We start from the raw sequence: 13,363 nt of genomic DNA on the forward strand, positions 1-13,363 counted from the left end.
CAGAAGTAGATGGATTTCTGTGAGGCCAGTCTGGTCTACAGAGCGAGTGAGTACTAGGACAGCTAAGGCTGTTTCATTGAGAAACCCTGTTTCGAAAAATAAAACTTATTTTGATGATTTTTAATTAGGTATATGTGTGTGTGTGTGTGTGTGTGTGTGTGTGTGTGTGTGTGTGTGTGTGTGTGTGTGTGTTCATGTGGGTTTGTGCATAGAGTACAGGTGCTAGAGGAGGTCAGAGGCATTAGAGACCTTGGAGCTGGACTGCTGAGACACGGGTGCCAAGAACTAAGTTTCCAGTCCTCAGAAAAGCAGCAAGTGCTCTTAACACCCAAGCCTTCTCTTTTAACTAAGGAAAAGGACAACAAAACATGTCTGGGAGAAGTTACCCCTCCTGAGTCACTAAAATGGTCCAAATCTGACATGGCCAGCTGAGGCCAGGTTTTACACTAGTTCTTCTTTTATTTCAACTACAGCAGGGACTCAAATATCCATACCCAGAACTCTGTTATATCTAATGCATTCTTAGTTTAGAATGTAAGCTTCAACAAATATCTTAAAGCCTTTAACAGCCCATATAATTTTAACTTCTAGTATGTAAACCTTCCTTTTTTATGACATTAAGAGCATTCCCATTAGGTTTTTTTTTGTCTGTTTTGAGGTTCTAAGCCCAGGCTGGCCTCAAACTCACTAGTTAGGATGACCTTTATTTTACCTTCTTGATCCTCCTGCCTTCATCTCCCAAGTACTGGGATTCCAGGCATTCACTGCCAGGACCAGTTTACGTAGCACTAGGGACTACATCAGGGCTTCATGTATACTAAGCAAGCACTTTAGTAACTGAGCTTTATCTTGAGTGCACTAGCTTGCTTTTTAATATCTTAAAGAGTTTCACTCTGAGAGGAATATATCAGTTTTTAAAAAAGCAAGAAGACCCCATCTCAAATCTTACTATGAAAGCCTGTATTAGAAAGAAAATAAAGATGTTCATTGTATTAAAAATAATTTACGGAAAACCACTACAAAGTTAGACATATCCTTGGCATTTTCTTTCACAGGGAATTAAATAAAATTGCTTAAATAAACTTATGATCAGTCAAAAGATCTTCCGAAATAAACAGTATGTATGAATGGGGAATTTTTTTTAAAAGTAAATAAATGCATCAGTAATGGCATGAAGCTGTTAAAAACAATCTTTTAGAAATACCTAAAACATTTCTGAACTATTTACTTACAGGACTTTCCTGGCAGAGACACCCAAGAAGCAGGGCTGTGTAGGAGGCCACGATGCAATCCTCCATGTGTTTGCCAGCATGTTGAAGGGCTGAGAACAGTTGAACAAGGAGTTTTAACCACTGTACCAACTTCAACTATCGTTATCATTTTAAAAGCTACTATATGAACAACTCGGTATCCCAAATTAATAAAAACTAACTCAAAATGAATAGGGACCCAAATACAAGAACTAAACTCTAACAAACTTAAGGACACCACTAACATAGTGGAAGTATGCAATCATTATCTCATAAAATGTTCAGGATATATAAAGAATTCTTTCAATTTTATAGCAACAAGACCTGACTAAAAACTAGGCAAGAGAACTAATACACTATTTCTTCAAAGACACAAAAAGGCCATAAACATTCCAAATGTCTTTAGAGAGCTGCAAATGAATCAAAAACTTTTCCATCAACCAAAATAGTTAAGAACACCTTCAAGGTAATCTTGAAGGTATAAATAACCTTGAACCCTCATAAAATGCCCCCAATACATCTAATTGAAATAAGTTTCTTAAAGTAAAAAAAAAAATTGTCTGATTCTTTTTACATGAAATGCCTGAAATAGGTAAATCATTGGAGCAACTAAGTAGATCAACTGTTGCCAGTGGCTAGGGGAGGAGGAAATGGAGAAGCTAACTGCCAACTGATATACAGTTACTTTAGGGCTAAAGAAAACATGTTCAACATTACATAATTGGAATGAATATACAATTCTGTGAACATACTAAGCTAATGCATTACTCACTTTAAAAGGGTAATATTACAGTACATGAATTATATCTCAATAAGCAGTTCTTTTTTAACAAGACCCTAAAACAAAGCTATTATCATAATATGCACAAAACTATCAAGACTTATCTGGATTGACCCGCAGGCCTCCAAGTAAGAGACACATCCTAGTAGCTAAGTTTCTTGGAAGCAAAATTTTCTTAAGAGTATCAGAGGGGCTGGAGAGATGGCTCAGTGGTTAAGAGCACTGTCTGCTCTTCTAAAGGTCCTGAGTTCAATTCCCAGCAACCACATGGTGGCTCACAACCATCTGTAATGAGGTCTGGTGCCCTCTTCTGGCCTGCAGGCACACACACTGACAGAATATTGTATACATAATAAATAATAAAAAAAAAAAAAAAGAGTATCAGAACTTAGGAAAGGAGTAGCCTAACAGAAAGAGAAGAGGCTCAGCATAAGTCTCCTAAGTAGAAAAGGTTGGACATACTACATCTCAAAACCTTAGCTGGGAGGTAATGGTGCAGAAGGCAGAGGAAGGGTAATCTCTAAGGTCATCCTAGTCTACAGACAGTCCCAGGACAGCCAGGGTTACACAGAGAAACCCTGTCTGGAAAAACAAAACAACAAAAAACAAAACCTTAGGGGCACAGTTACAAATAGCTATTTTGCAGAATTTGTATATAAAGCAAGTATCATAATTCCTGGAAATAGTAGATAGTCAATAAATAATTCATTAGTAAAAACAGTGCCTCTAGCTTGGTGTATATTCCTCTTCTTTACCTAGTAAGTTCTGAGAACTTTGTAAATTTCGACAAAATATCTCAGTTTAGGTGAGGCTGAAAAGAGAAATCTGAGAAATCCATCCCCTCCCTCTTAGTTATACGGTCTCAAATCACCAATGCTGGTCTGCAGCTCATGTTCCTTTGGCTCAGCCTATTAAGGTCTGGAATTACAGGTGTGCACTATCATGGCCAGTTCGGCTGCTACTCTTTAAAGAGTGAAGGAGGGAAGGATCAAGAAAGGTGACCAACCAACCTCCCAATGACAACATCATGCTCACTGATAGGAAGAACAACATTCTCACTGTGAAAATACTACTACTCAAGATAAACATGCCTTTATTGAGGTCAAGTTCTTCGTCATCCTCCTCCTTCTTATGTTTCTCCTCTGTACCATCAGTCTTTTCAGTTGACACCCATTGTATTTCTCCACTTGTTTCTTGCCATTCTCCACTCTTATCATGCTGAGTGGTGGGAGCATCTTTGATCAACTCATCTGTTTTACTCTCTGCCAACTGAGCTGCTCGCTCTCGTTCAAGAAATAGCTGATAAAAGTTATTTTTGAAAATCATTAAAAAGACATCAGTAAGTTAGTCAATCCTAAAGTCAGCACTAAATACATATGAGCAATACTAAATGATTTCAAATGATTGTATTTATAATCACACACACACCAATTATAAAGAAGTGGGAAGGACCTGGAAGGCTCTGGAGGAAGAAGAGGGATGGAAATTCTAAAAAAAAATTAATCAAGTATCAACATGTACATATTCTAATATTTTGCTCTAAATAAGAGCATCTTATTTTTAAAAAAAGCTTGTTCTATATTTTACCAAAAGACAAAACTAAAGTATAAATGCTGCTGAAATTTAAGTAATTTAGTTTATATACTGTTTCCAATAATGAAAGACTCAATAATTGTCCTTAACCCAGGGAATTCTACCTAAAAATTTTTTTAAAAACTGCCATTTTTTAAAATTAAAAGAAAAGAAAAATCAACAAACCTATGCATATTGGATAAATTAGCCAGTAGGAAAGACAATAATTAAATACACTAGGAAAAGCAACATGACTTCTTTAAAAGTAATTTAAGACATAAACAATTAGAAAATATAAACGGTCCCAGGAAGAACTAGATCTTAAACATTATTGGCATTTTTATTATTGAAAGTACGTAAGGGAGACTATTAGGAGAGTTTACTATTTATTATGTACCCCATACAGTCAAGAGGAGCAACCAAATTCCTTGTCTTTAATTAGCTTACTTTCCTTTTGTTGTTATTGCATAAAACACAAAAAAAACTTAATATACCCATTCACACCATTTGAGAAATGCAGCAAGTTACTAATGAGAATTACTTAAATATCAAATACTAAACAGACCTTAAAAGATGTGTTAAATAAACAGACTCTGAATACAGCATGTGTAAGATAATAACCTAGAAAAACCAAAGAGCAATTCTCAAAACCAGTCCAAGAATCCCAGAGGTCCTGGGGACCATGCCAGGGAATCTGGAAGCTGAAGACTGAAGACGTCAGTTGACTTCATCTTATGAGTGGACAGCATTTACCTAATACGATCGTGTTGTCACTGCTTCTCACCTGCACTAAAGCCTGAACAGCATGAACTTGTCCAGCTAGCCTTAAACTCTGATCTCCTTCTCCACTAGAGAAGGAGGAATCGAAAGAACATGATGTTTCCATGTTGACAAGGCAGTGTCGATTCCGGGCACTATACTCCACCAAATTTATCAGTAGACCCAATCCCTATAATATATTAAAAAATAAAATTATTACAAACAAGAACTTAATGAATTATATATATGAACTTTTATTGTCAAATAAATGTTAAACAGAATTCTTCCATTTGCAAACCTGTTAAAAAACACCGTGTAAGACACTGCTCTTTTCAAAGAAAGATTCTTTCACCTGTTTGGGTGGGCAGCAGAGGAACTGTTTAATGCTTTCTATAGTCTAGGCTGGCCTTGACTCATAGCCATCCTCTTACTCCACCATCCAAAGTGCTAGGGTTATGGACACCAGCCATACTTAGCTCCTCAGTTATTAACCACCACCTTCAGTTTAAACCTCTATTTTTATGAAGGAGGTTTCATTTATTTATTAAGAATAGTATTCTGCCTGCATGTACACCTACAGGCCAGAAGAAGACACCAAATCTCATCATATGTTGTGAGCAACCATGTGATTGCTGGTAATCGAACTCAGGACCTCTGGAAGAGAAGTCAGTATTCTTAACCTATAAGTCATCTCTCTCCAGCCCTATGAAGGAGGTTTTGTAAGACAGAAATATATGGAGAAGTATGTTCATGAGGACCCATCAAAAAAAAACAAAAAAAACAAAAAAAAAAAAAAACAAAAAAAAAAAAACACCAGAATCTAAGAACCTCTGGAAGAGTAGTCAGTGCTCTGAGTCATCTCTCTAACCCAGCCCAGAATATATTAAAAAACTAATTTCCTTTTTTTGTTTGAGACAAGGTTTCCCTGTAGCTTTGGAGCCTGTCCTGGAACTAGCTCTTGTAGACCACGCTGTTTTCGAACTCACATAGATCCACCTACCTCTGCCTCCTGGGTGCTGGAATTAAAGGTGTGTACCAACACGGCCCGGCTAAACAAACGATTCTTAAATCCAAACTAAAACAAAGGTTCATCATCTAAAAATAAGATAAAATACCAAGTGGCACTTCAACTCACCAGCACCCGAATGTCAAATCTCTGCTCCTGAGGTAGGTACTTTGGAACCTGAAGGACACAATTCATTGCTGTGCCTATGAGTCCATCTTGTTCTCCTGTCTTCGTGCTGCCCCACTCTGAAATAAATAGAGAAACAAAAATCTTCCTTATGACACCAATAACCACATTTTAAATGATTTTCTTTGTTGGTTTTTGTTTTCTTTTCCCAAGTCCTGGTTTTACTCTGTAATACTGACTGACCTGCTAAGCAGCCCAAGCTGGCCTCTATCTCATGGCACACCTCTTGCCTTAGCCTCCCCAAAAGCTAGGATTATAAGTATGCACACCATACCCAATTATTATAATAAGTATTAATTTTTGCCGGGCAGTGGTGATGCATACATACCTTTAATCCCAACACTTGGGAGGCAGAGGCAGGCGGATCTCTGTGAGTTTGAGGCCAGCCTGGTCTACAGGAGAGTCTCTAAAACTACAGCGAAACTCTGTCTCAAAAAATTTTAAAAACGTATTAATTTTAAATTGTATTTCACTCCTTTACTGAAATTTGTGGTTTAGATATTTCAAGGCTTATTTACTAGGCAGTTCTAAAAGAAACAATTCCTAAAATTAGCTTATGACTAAGGAAGTCAGTCAATTATGTAATGGAATATTGTAAATTATTACATCAAATATAGAATAGCTTATTTCTATGTGCAATATATAATTTTTCAATAAGAAAATATTACTTACCATTATCATTAGTTAAATTGAGCAATACCCCAATGATAGCCCTCATGCAGTCCTCCACTGCTTTGCCCACATGGTTAGTTACATTCTGGTAAGGCAGAGGTTTACTATCTGCTATGCATATGCTGTTCTCAGCGCGGTTATACTGCTGGATCAGTTCTTCACAATGCTGTAATGCTCTTAAGAGAAAATAAAATGCATACTATAAACAGTCAAGGTTCTTGGTTTTGTTTTTTTTCTAATTTGGAAGTTATGTTTAATGTCTAATAATGTACCATATGCCTGATAATCTCACTAGTTGTTAAATTTTGATAAACTCTTTCTAAAGAAAATTCAAAGTTCATTCCATGATGAGCATGATGGTTCGGGTCTATAGTCCCCATACAGAGGAGGCTGACGCAGAAGGACTGCTTTAGCCCAGGAGTGAGATCCCATTTCAAATCAAACAACTACCACCACCACCACCACAACAAAATCTCACAAGAAAAAACTCCTGTTACTTACAGGAGCTGTGGTATTTTATTCCTACCTCAAACACAAAAACATCACAAGGCATGCCCACCCCATCCTCACAAAGCCTTTAAGGAACAATGACAGGTCTGTCTCAGTTTTACTTAGCTATTTTTCATTAGCAAATAAGGAAAAGAATGTTTCAGCAGTAAAGATGGGTATTATTAAATGCTTGGTATACATTAAGGCAAATCATTAGTTTTAATTGTAGATGATTCAAATTAACAGGTCTCCTGGCAGTTATACCCAGTAAGTCCTAAGACTGGACACATACTAACAAGGACACATAATATGTATACAGTCTATTTCTAAAGACTATCTGTAGTTTGTATTTGTTTATTATTATTATTATGTATGATGTGTATGGCGGTGAAGGTACCACATCACTCATGGGGGGGTCAACTTTGTGAAGTCGATGCGCTCCTTCCACCTCTGCATGGGTTCTGCGCATTAAACAAAGGCTAAGTCTATACTCCCAAGTACCTTTACCTCATCCACTCCAGCCCCCCAAGGCCTCTTTAAACCATCAAATCCATTAGCTGTTTCCCACCAAGTCTGACATGTATCAAGTAAGCTGATTTTGTCAATTTAATTTTTCAAGAATTGCATACCATACAAAACTCTTAAAGAAAACTGTAGCATATTTAATCTATTCCTGGTTTCTTCTTAATACATGATGAGAAAATTCTATATATAAAATTTCTAATATTCTACAATTCTTGGTTAGGAAGATGTTCTTATAAGGCCAAACCCAAATAACTTGTTCTTCTGATGTTTGAGGATACTGACAGAATTTCCCTGTTGTCATTAGTAGCTAAACTGTCTGTCTTAAGTATTACTGCGTATCTATGATGGTTTCCAGGTGAGTGCTACTTCCCATTCAATTCTGACTTTTATCATCACTTCTAAAGACGAAAATCCTACACAAGAGATAAAATCTGTCATACTAAAGATTTCTTTACAAAGGCAATTCTCAGAGATTAGTCCCTTTTTGGGGGGTGGGGAGTTCGAGACAGGGTTTCTCTGTAGCTTTGGAGTCTGTCCTGGAACTCCCTCTGTAGACTAGGCGGGCCTCACAGTCACAGAGATCTCTGCCTGCCTCTGCCTCCCAAGTGCTGGGATTAAAGGCATGCACTACCACTATCCAGCAGAAAGGACTTTTAAAATCAGAAATATAATTTTTGTTAATCAAAAGAATAAAAAAATAAAAACAAAACAGCGACTTGGACTGAATGATAAGAGTATTTGCCTGGTATATGTGAAAGTATAGGTTCAATCCCTGCTATTACACAACAATAAACCCATCAACCACCCACAACAAAAGCATAACTACTACCCACCAAATAAAATGAAATCAGAAAAAGATTTAACTTTCAAGAAAAGTCCTTGGTAAGAAAGAATTACATGCATTAAGGATAATAATGTCCTATAAAACTCACAAAAGCAACATAAAACAGGATATGGAAATGATACAAGATAGTATTCAAACTAAGGTTATCACATCATTCTGTCTACATTTCTTTCCAATTAAGAGGTTAAACAGTTACACTGGACCACTCACATTGAAACATTTGTTTCTTTCATAGGGAAATTTACAAAGAAAATAGAGGGTCATATAGAATTGCAATTTAAGATTAATTTTTCAAAGCAGAGACCCAGAGAAAGTTAAATCCCAGTGGCATAATGCTTGCTAAGACCAAGGCCAGAGAACTAGGGCAGAGATAGCAAAAACTAGGACAGCGATACCAAGAAGCTGCTGTATTAAGACAGAACCAGGACTGGAGACACAGAAGCACTGAGGTGACAGCACTGGCCTAATTGTGATGAAGGCTAGACAAGGAGAGATGATACACAAAGATCTGGAAAATGAAATATAAATAAAAGGCAGAAATGGAGTTACAATCCACTTCGAACATCACTATATGCTAAGCAATGTTCTAGAAGGCCTTACAAATAGAAAAACTTGACTCATTAACATATATTGTACATACACCTTTAAATGTGTTACCAAGCATTTGTTACCTAGACATATATTATATACCTTGGGAAAGTATATCTACGATATATGTTAAGATATATTTACCTGATTGTGAAAACTACACTAGTAGCTAGGTACAATTCTTCCTTCCCCATAAGAACTTGCAACAACACAGTAACTTGTCCAGGATTATAGCTAACATGAAAGAGCTGAAATTCTCACCAAAACTCAAGAATCTGTACTCCTAACTTTTGCTCAATAATGTACTTATTCACAAACCTAACAGATAACACATTTTAAGGAGGAATAGAATACAACTTTAATTCCTTTGTTAATAAGAGCATTTATAAAAACTTACTTAGCTGATGAAATAATGAGTTGTGAATCTTTATATGCGATCAAGTAGCTTTGATTCTCTGGATTATGCACTGTTACCTAAAATGAAAGGATATAAAATGACTGTGACAATCCACAATTTTCATTTACATAAATAATACCACACTTTACCTGATGCCTTAAAATATATAAAGATGAAACCGATTTTGCCATCTAAGCATGCAACTACTCTAGTTGTGACCCACAGAGTTGTAATTAAAGGTGAGGCTGCAAAACCAACATAGAAATTTCTCAATGCTCCAACAACCAAAAACTAATTAAAAGTCAAATGCAGAATAAATCCAAAGTGTTTCTAGAAATGCTCACCCATGGCTCATTTCATGAATTCACTTGGCTTTAACACAGAACATGAACATTTTGCATCATGCCTATTGTCATGCCACAAACCAACAAGTGTTTCTCAAACAGTTAAGAAACAATTATGTTTTATGCTACAAGTTACAATATACACAAAAATTTCTGGCCTTATACAGTCATTTGCTTAAACATAACAAAAACTTTTAATGGTTTCCTTGGTGTATATCAAACTAGTATACCTTTGAATTGTACATTTGTTAGAATGACTGACTTTAAAAATTGCTATGTAATTGCTGGGCATAGTGATACACACCTTTAATCCTAGCATTCCTGAGGCAGAGGCAGGAGGATCTCTGTAAGTTTGAGGCCAGCCCGGTCTATGACACAAGTTCTAGGGCAGTCTCAAAAAAACAAAAGCAAGAATAAACTGTTGTTTAAGATTCTGTCTTCATTTTAATTTTAAAACCTTTTGCACTATGTACCTATTTAATATGGCAAATATATTGAGGGTCACATTAAAATTTACTGGGCAAAACCGGGTGCTGAGTGGCAAAGTTTATGAAGCCCTAACAGGGAATTATCTCTACAACCTGTGGGTGCAACCTATAAGATCAGTATTTAAAATAAGAAAACTGCTACCCATAATAGAGCACACATCTTTGATTTCAGCATTCAGGAGACAGAGGAAGGCTTGTCTTTGAGTACAAGACAATCCTGGTCTACACAGTGATCATCCAGGTCAACTAAAGTTACATAGTGAGATCCCAACTAAAAACATTGATTTATCATAAAATTAAGACACCACTGTCATAATTACTAATAATTAATGTAGTCATCACAATTCATTTGCTACAATTAACTGCCAAATACTTTGAAGTGCAGACATAAAAATCTCCAACATACAAACTTGATACTTTAAAACTCATAAATATATTTTAAATATACTTTTAAATTTCATGTTCTTATTTGTTTAGTATATATGTATATATGCTTACAGTTATATATTTATGTATGTGTGTGTGTGTGTGTGACAGAGAGAGAGAGAGAGAGAGAGGGAGAGGGAGAGGGAGAGGGAGAGGGAGAGGGAGAGGGAGAGGGAGAGGGAGAGGGAGAGGGGCAGGCAGAGAGAGAGAGAGAAAAGGGGGGGGGGGGGCAGACAGAGTCTCTACACTGCCCTGGCCATCCTAGAACTCACTATGAAGCTCAGACTGGCCTTGAACTTATAGAAATCTGCCTGTCTCTGCCCAAGTGCTGGGATTAAAGGTATACACCACCATACTCAGCCATTTAAAAATTTTTAAATAAAGAAATAACATGTTATCTAGTAAGCAACACTCTAGAAGGAGGAACAATTTCAAGTTTATGAATGCCAAAAGCTCCTCCGTGTTTTTAAAAGTGCCTAGTCAATCCACTTCATCAGCAATTATACATCCTAAAATTTACTAGCAGTAAAATTGTAGCCTACACTGAACTAGGTTAAGTCATTCATAACCAAAGAAAAAAATATAGTAACTACCGCCCAGCAGTATTATTTTCCAAAGTCAAATGTTTAGCTATGTTTACTGACTCATAATCTAAACAAACAAAAGCATACTAACTAAAGAAAGAAAGAAAAAAGACTATATCTTCTGTTTTCTACAAAACAAGTGAGTATTTTTACCAGAAACAGAATTCTGTAATAAGAAAACTATAGTTAGTTTATATACATATAAACAAACCTGTGTGCACCTTTCATTTGAAGCAATAATACACAAATAGCGGCTTTTTGTTTGAGACAGGTTTTTATGTAGCTAATGCTAGGCTCTAACTCATAACCATTCCTCCTTAAGTCTCCCAAAATTTTAGGATCCCAGCATCTATCATCATGTCCAGCAACCCAACACATTCTTAAAATGTAAGATGCTCACTTACTGACAATTGGTTGTGAAAAGAGCCCTTGCAACTTTAATTCAGAGAAACGGGTACAACTCCAGGGTATATAAAGTACCAGGTGGTTATAAGTACATATAATCACAATTAGAAATAATTCCCTCATGCAGTTGTCCATACTTACACTCTCTAAAACTCGTAAACATCTCTCTGCTCCCCATAAAGAGGCTACTAGTTTCTCTTCATCCTCATCTCTACTTAAATGATCCACACACTCTTTTACTAGGCAAAAAGAAATGAACAAGTTAGTATATAAAACTTCAATAATTATTCCTTTGCTAACATCAAAATTCACCCACACACATGCAATGAATATGCTGGAATATGAACATCATTTATGCTTGATAACCAAGTGTAGTGGTTTGAATGACAATGGCTCTCACAGACTACAATATTTGGATGTTTGGTCTTTAGGAAGAATTAGGAGGTCTGGGCTTGTCAGAGAAGGCCTATGCTAAGGATGGGCTTTGAGGTTTCAAAAAACCTCAGGCCACTTCCCAGCTAGTTCCTCTCTCCCTCCCCTTCTCTACTCAGTACTTAGATATATCAAGATGTGAACTCTAGCTACTGCTCCAGCCCCACATCTGTCTGCCTTCATGCTCCCTGCCATGATGGTCATGGACTTACCCTCTTAAACTCTAAGTCCTCAATAAACTCCTTTTATAAACTGCCTTGGTTATGGTGTCTTCTCTTTGTTGTTGTTTTCGTGAGATTTAGGTTTCTCCTGTGTAGCCCTGGCTATCCTAGAACTGGCTATGTAGAACAGACTAGTCTTAAACTCAGAGATCCACCTGCCTCTGCCACCCAAATGTTGGTACTTAACATGTGTGCCACTGTGTATGTGTGTGTCTGTGTATTGTATACAGACCTTTATCTACAATATGATCCAGACCACCCAGAAGCCGGAGCTCTTCTTTAAACCAATCTCCTGCTCGCTTGGAAGTGAGGGACAGCAAAGTCTCCATAGCTAAATGACCAGTCTTTAAAAAAAAAAAAAAATCAAGAATACTTAATTAATGAATACTGAGGTGATGAATATTTTCTTTTTTCTTTTTCTCTTAAAACAGGGCTTCAGCCAAGCAGTGGTGGTGCACACCTTTAATCCCAGTACTCGGGAGGCAGAGGCAGGCAGATCTCTATGAGTTCAAGACTAGTCTTGTCTACAAGAACTAGTTTCAGGACAGGCTCCAAAGCTACAGAAAAACCCTGTCTCGAAAAACCAAAACAGGGTTTCTTCTTGGGGTAACTCTGGCTGTCCCAGAACTCAGAGAGATCCACCTGACTCTGCCTTCTCAGTGCTGGGATTAAAGGTGTGTACTGCCACCTCCCAGCTAGAATAATTCTCAAGAATAATTTTAGAAATATTTTTATTAAAATGTATTTAAGTCAAAAACAGTACAATAAATGTTTTCATAGGTGAATTAACTTCCAATTTTATCAGAACAGTCCATACTGAAGAATCTGTGCCTCAACTATATTGCTTGCTTTTAAGGAAAAAATTAAAAAGTTCTTGTTAGTTTCAATAATATACAATGTCAGAATAGAGGCTCAAATGTGGCATTCTGAATCAAATCATCTATTCTTTACTATAAATAAATATATTGGATTAACCAAAAAGAATGTAGTTGTACACATTTCAGGAAAGCAAGTATGGGAATGAAATGTTCAAGTTCAACGGTCACTAATTTCAACAGCCTGAAGGTACAAAGGGGTAACAAACAATTTTGGTTTATACTTTTTCTGGTTACAGTAAACATGAGCATTTTTCCAAGTATTTAACAGTGAACCATTTTATTCTTCAAGTTCTCTGCTCACCATTTTTTTATTTTCCTACAAAGTCTTATCATACTATGTCTTTAACTGTATTCTTTAGGACTATTTGGCAGCTAGAAAATTCCATGTAGTCACAACGCTATATATTCAAAACCACCACTATATGGTGCACAAATAAGAATCACATTTACAACTAGGTTAGCATTTTTTCTTTGTGAATCTATGGTTTTAAAGCCTAAAGAGACCTTCCAACAGAG

General features: G+C 36.5%; 1 protein-coding gene across 4 annotated transcripts in view; it reads right to left on the minus strand.

Moving 5' to 3' along the window:
• Wapl (WAPL cohesin release factor) overlaps nt 1-13,363 on the minus strand; it is a 68,333-nt gene that overhangs the window by 3,794 nt on the left and 51,176 nt on the right. For all 4 annotated transcript variants that reach the window (XM_075988697.1, XM_075988696.1, XM_075988694.1 and 1 more), the window contains 8 exons: nt 12,202-12,313; nt 11,458-11,555; nt 9,070-9,146; nt 6,227-6,402; nt 5,498-5,613; nt 4,388-4,552; nt 3,123-3,330; nt 1,233-1,321 (listed from right to left, as the gene is read on the minus strand). In XM_075988697.1, the coding sequence (XP_075844812.1) occupies nt 1,233-1,321; nt 3,123-3,330; nt 4,388-4,552; nt 5,498-5,613; nt 6,227-6,402; nt 9,070-9,146; nt 11,458-11,555; nt 12,202-12,313 (1,041 nt within the window). The remainder of the gene's footprint in view (nt 1-1,232; nt 1,322-3,122; nt 3,331-4,387; nt 4,553-5,497; nt 5,614-6,226; nt 6,403-9,069; nt 9,147-11,457; nt 11,556-12,201; nt 12,314-13,363) is intronic.

This window comes from Microtus pennsylvanicus, chromosome 10 (assembly GCF_037038515.1).
Source record: "Microtus pennsylvanicus isolate mMicPen1 chromosome 10, mMicPen1.hap1, whole genome shotgun sequence".
Lineage (NCBI taxonomy): Eukaryota > Metazoa > Chordata > Mammalia > Rodentia > Cricetidae > Microtus > Microtus pennsylvanicus.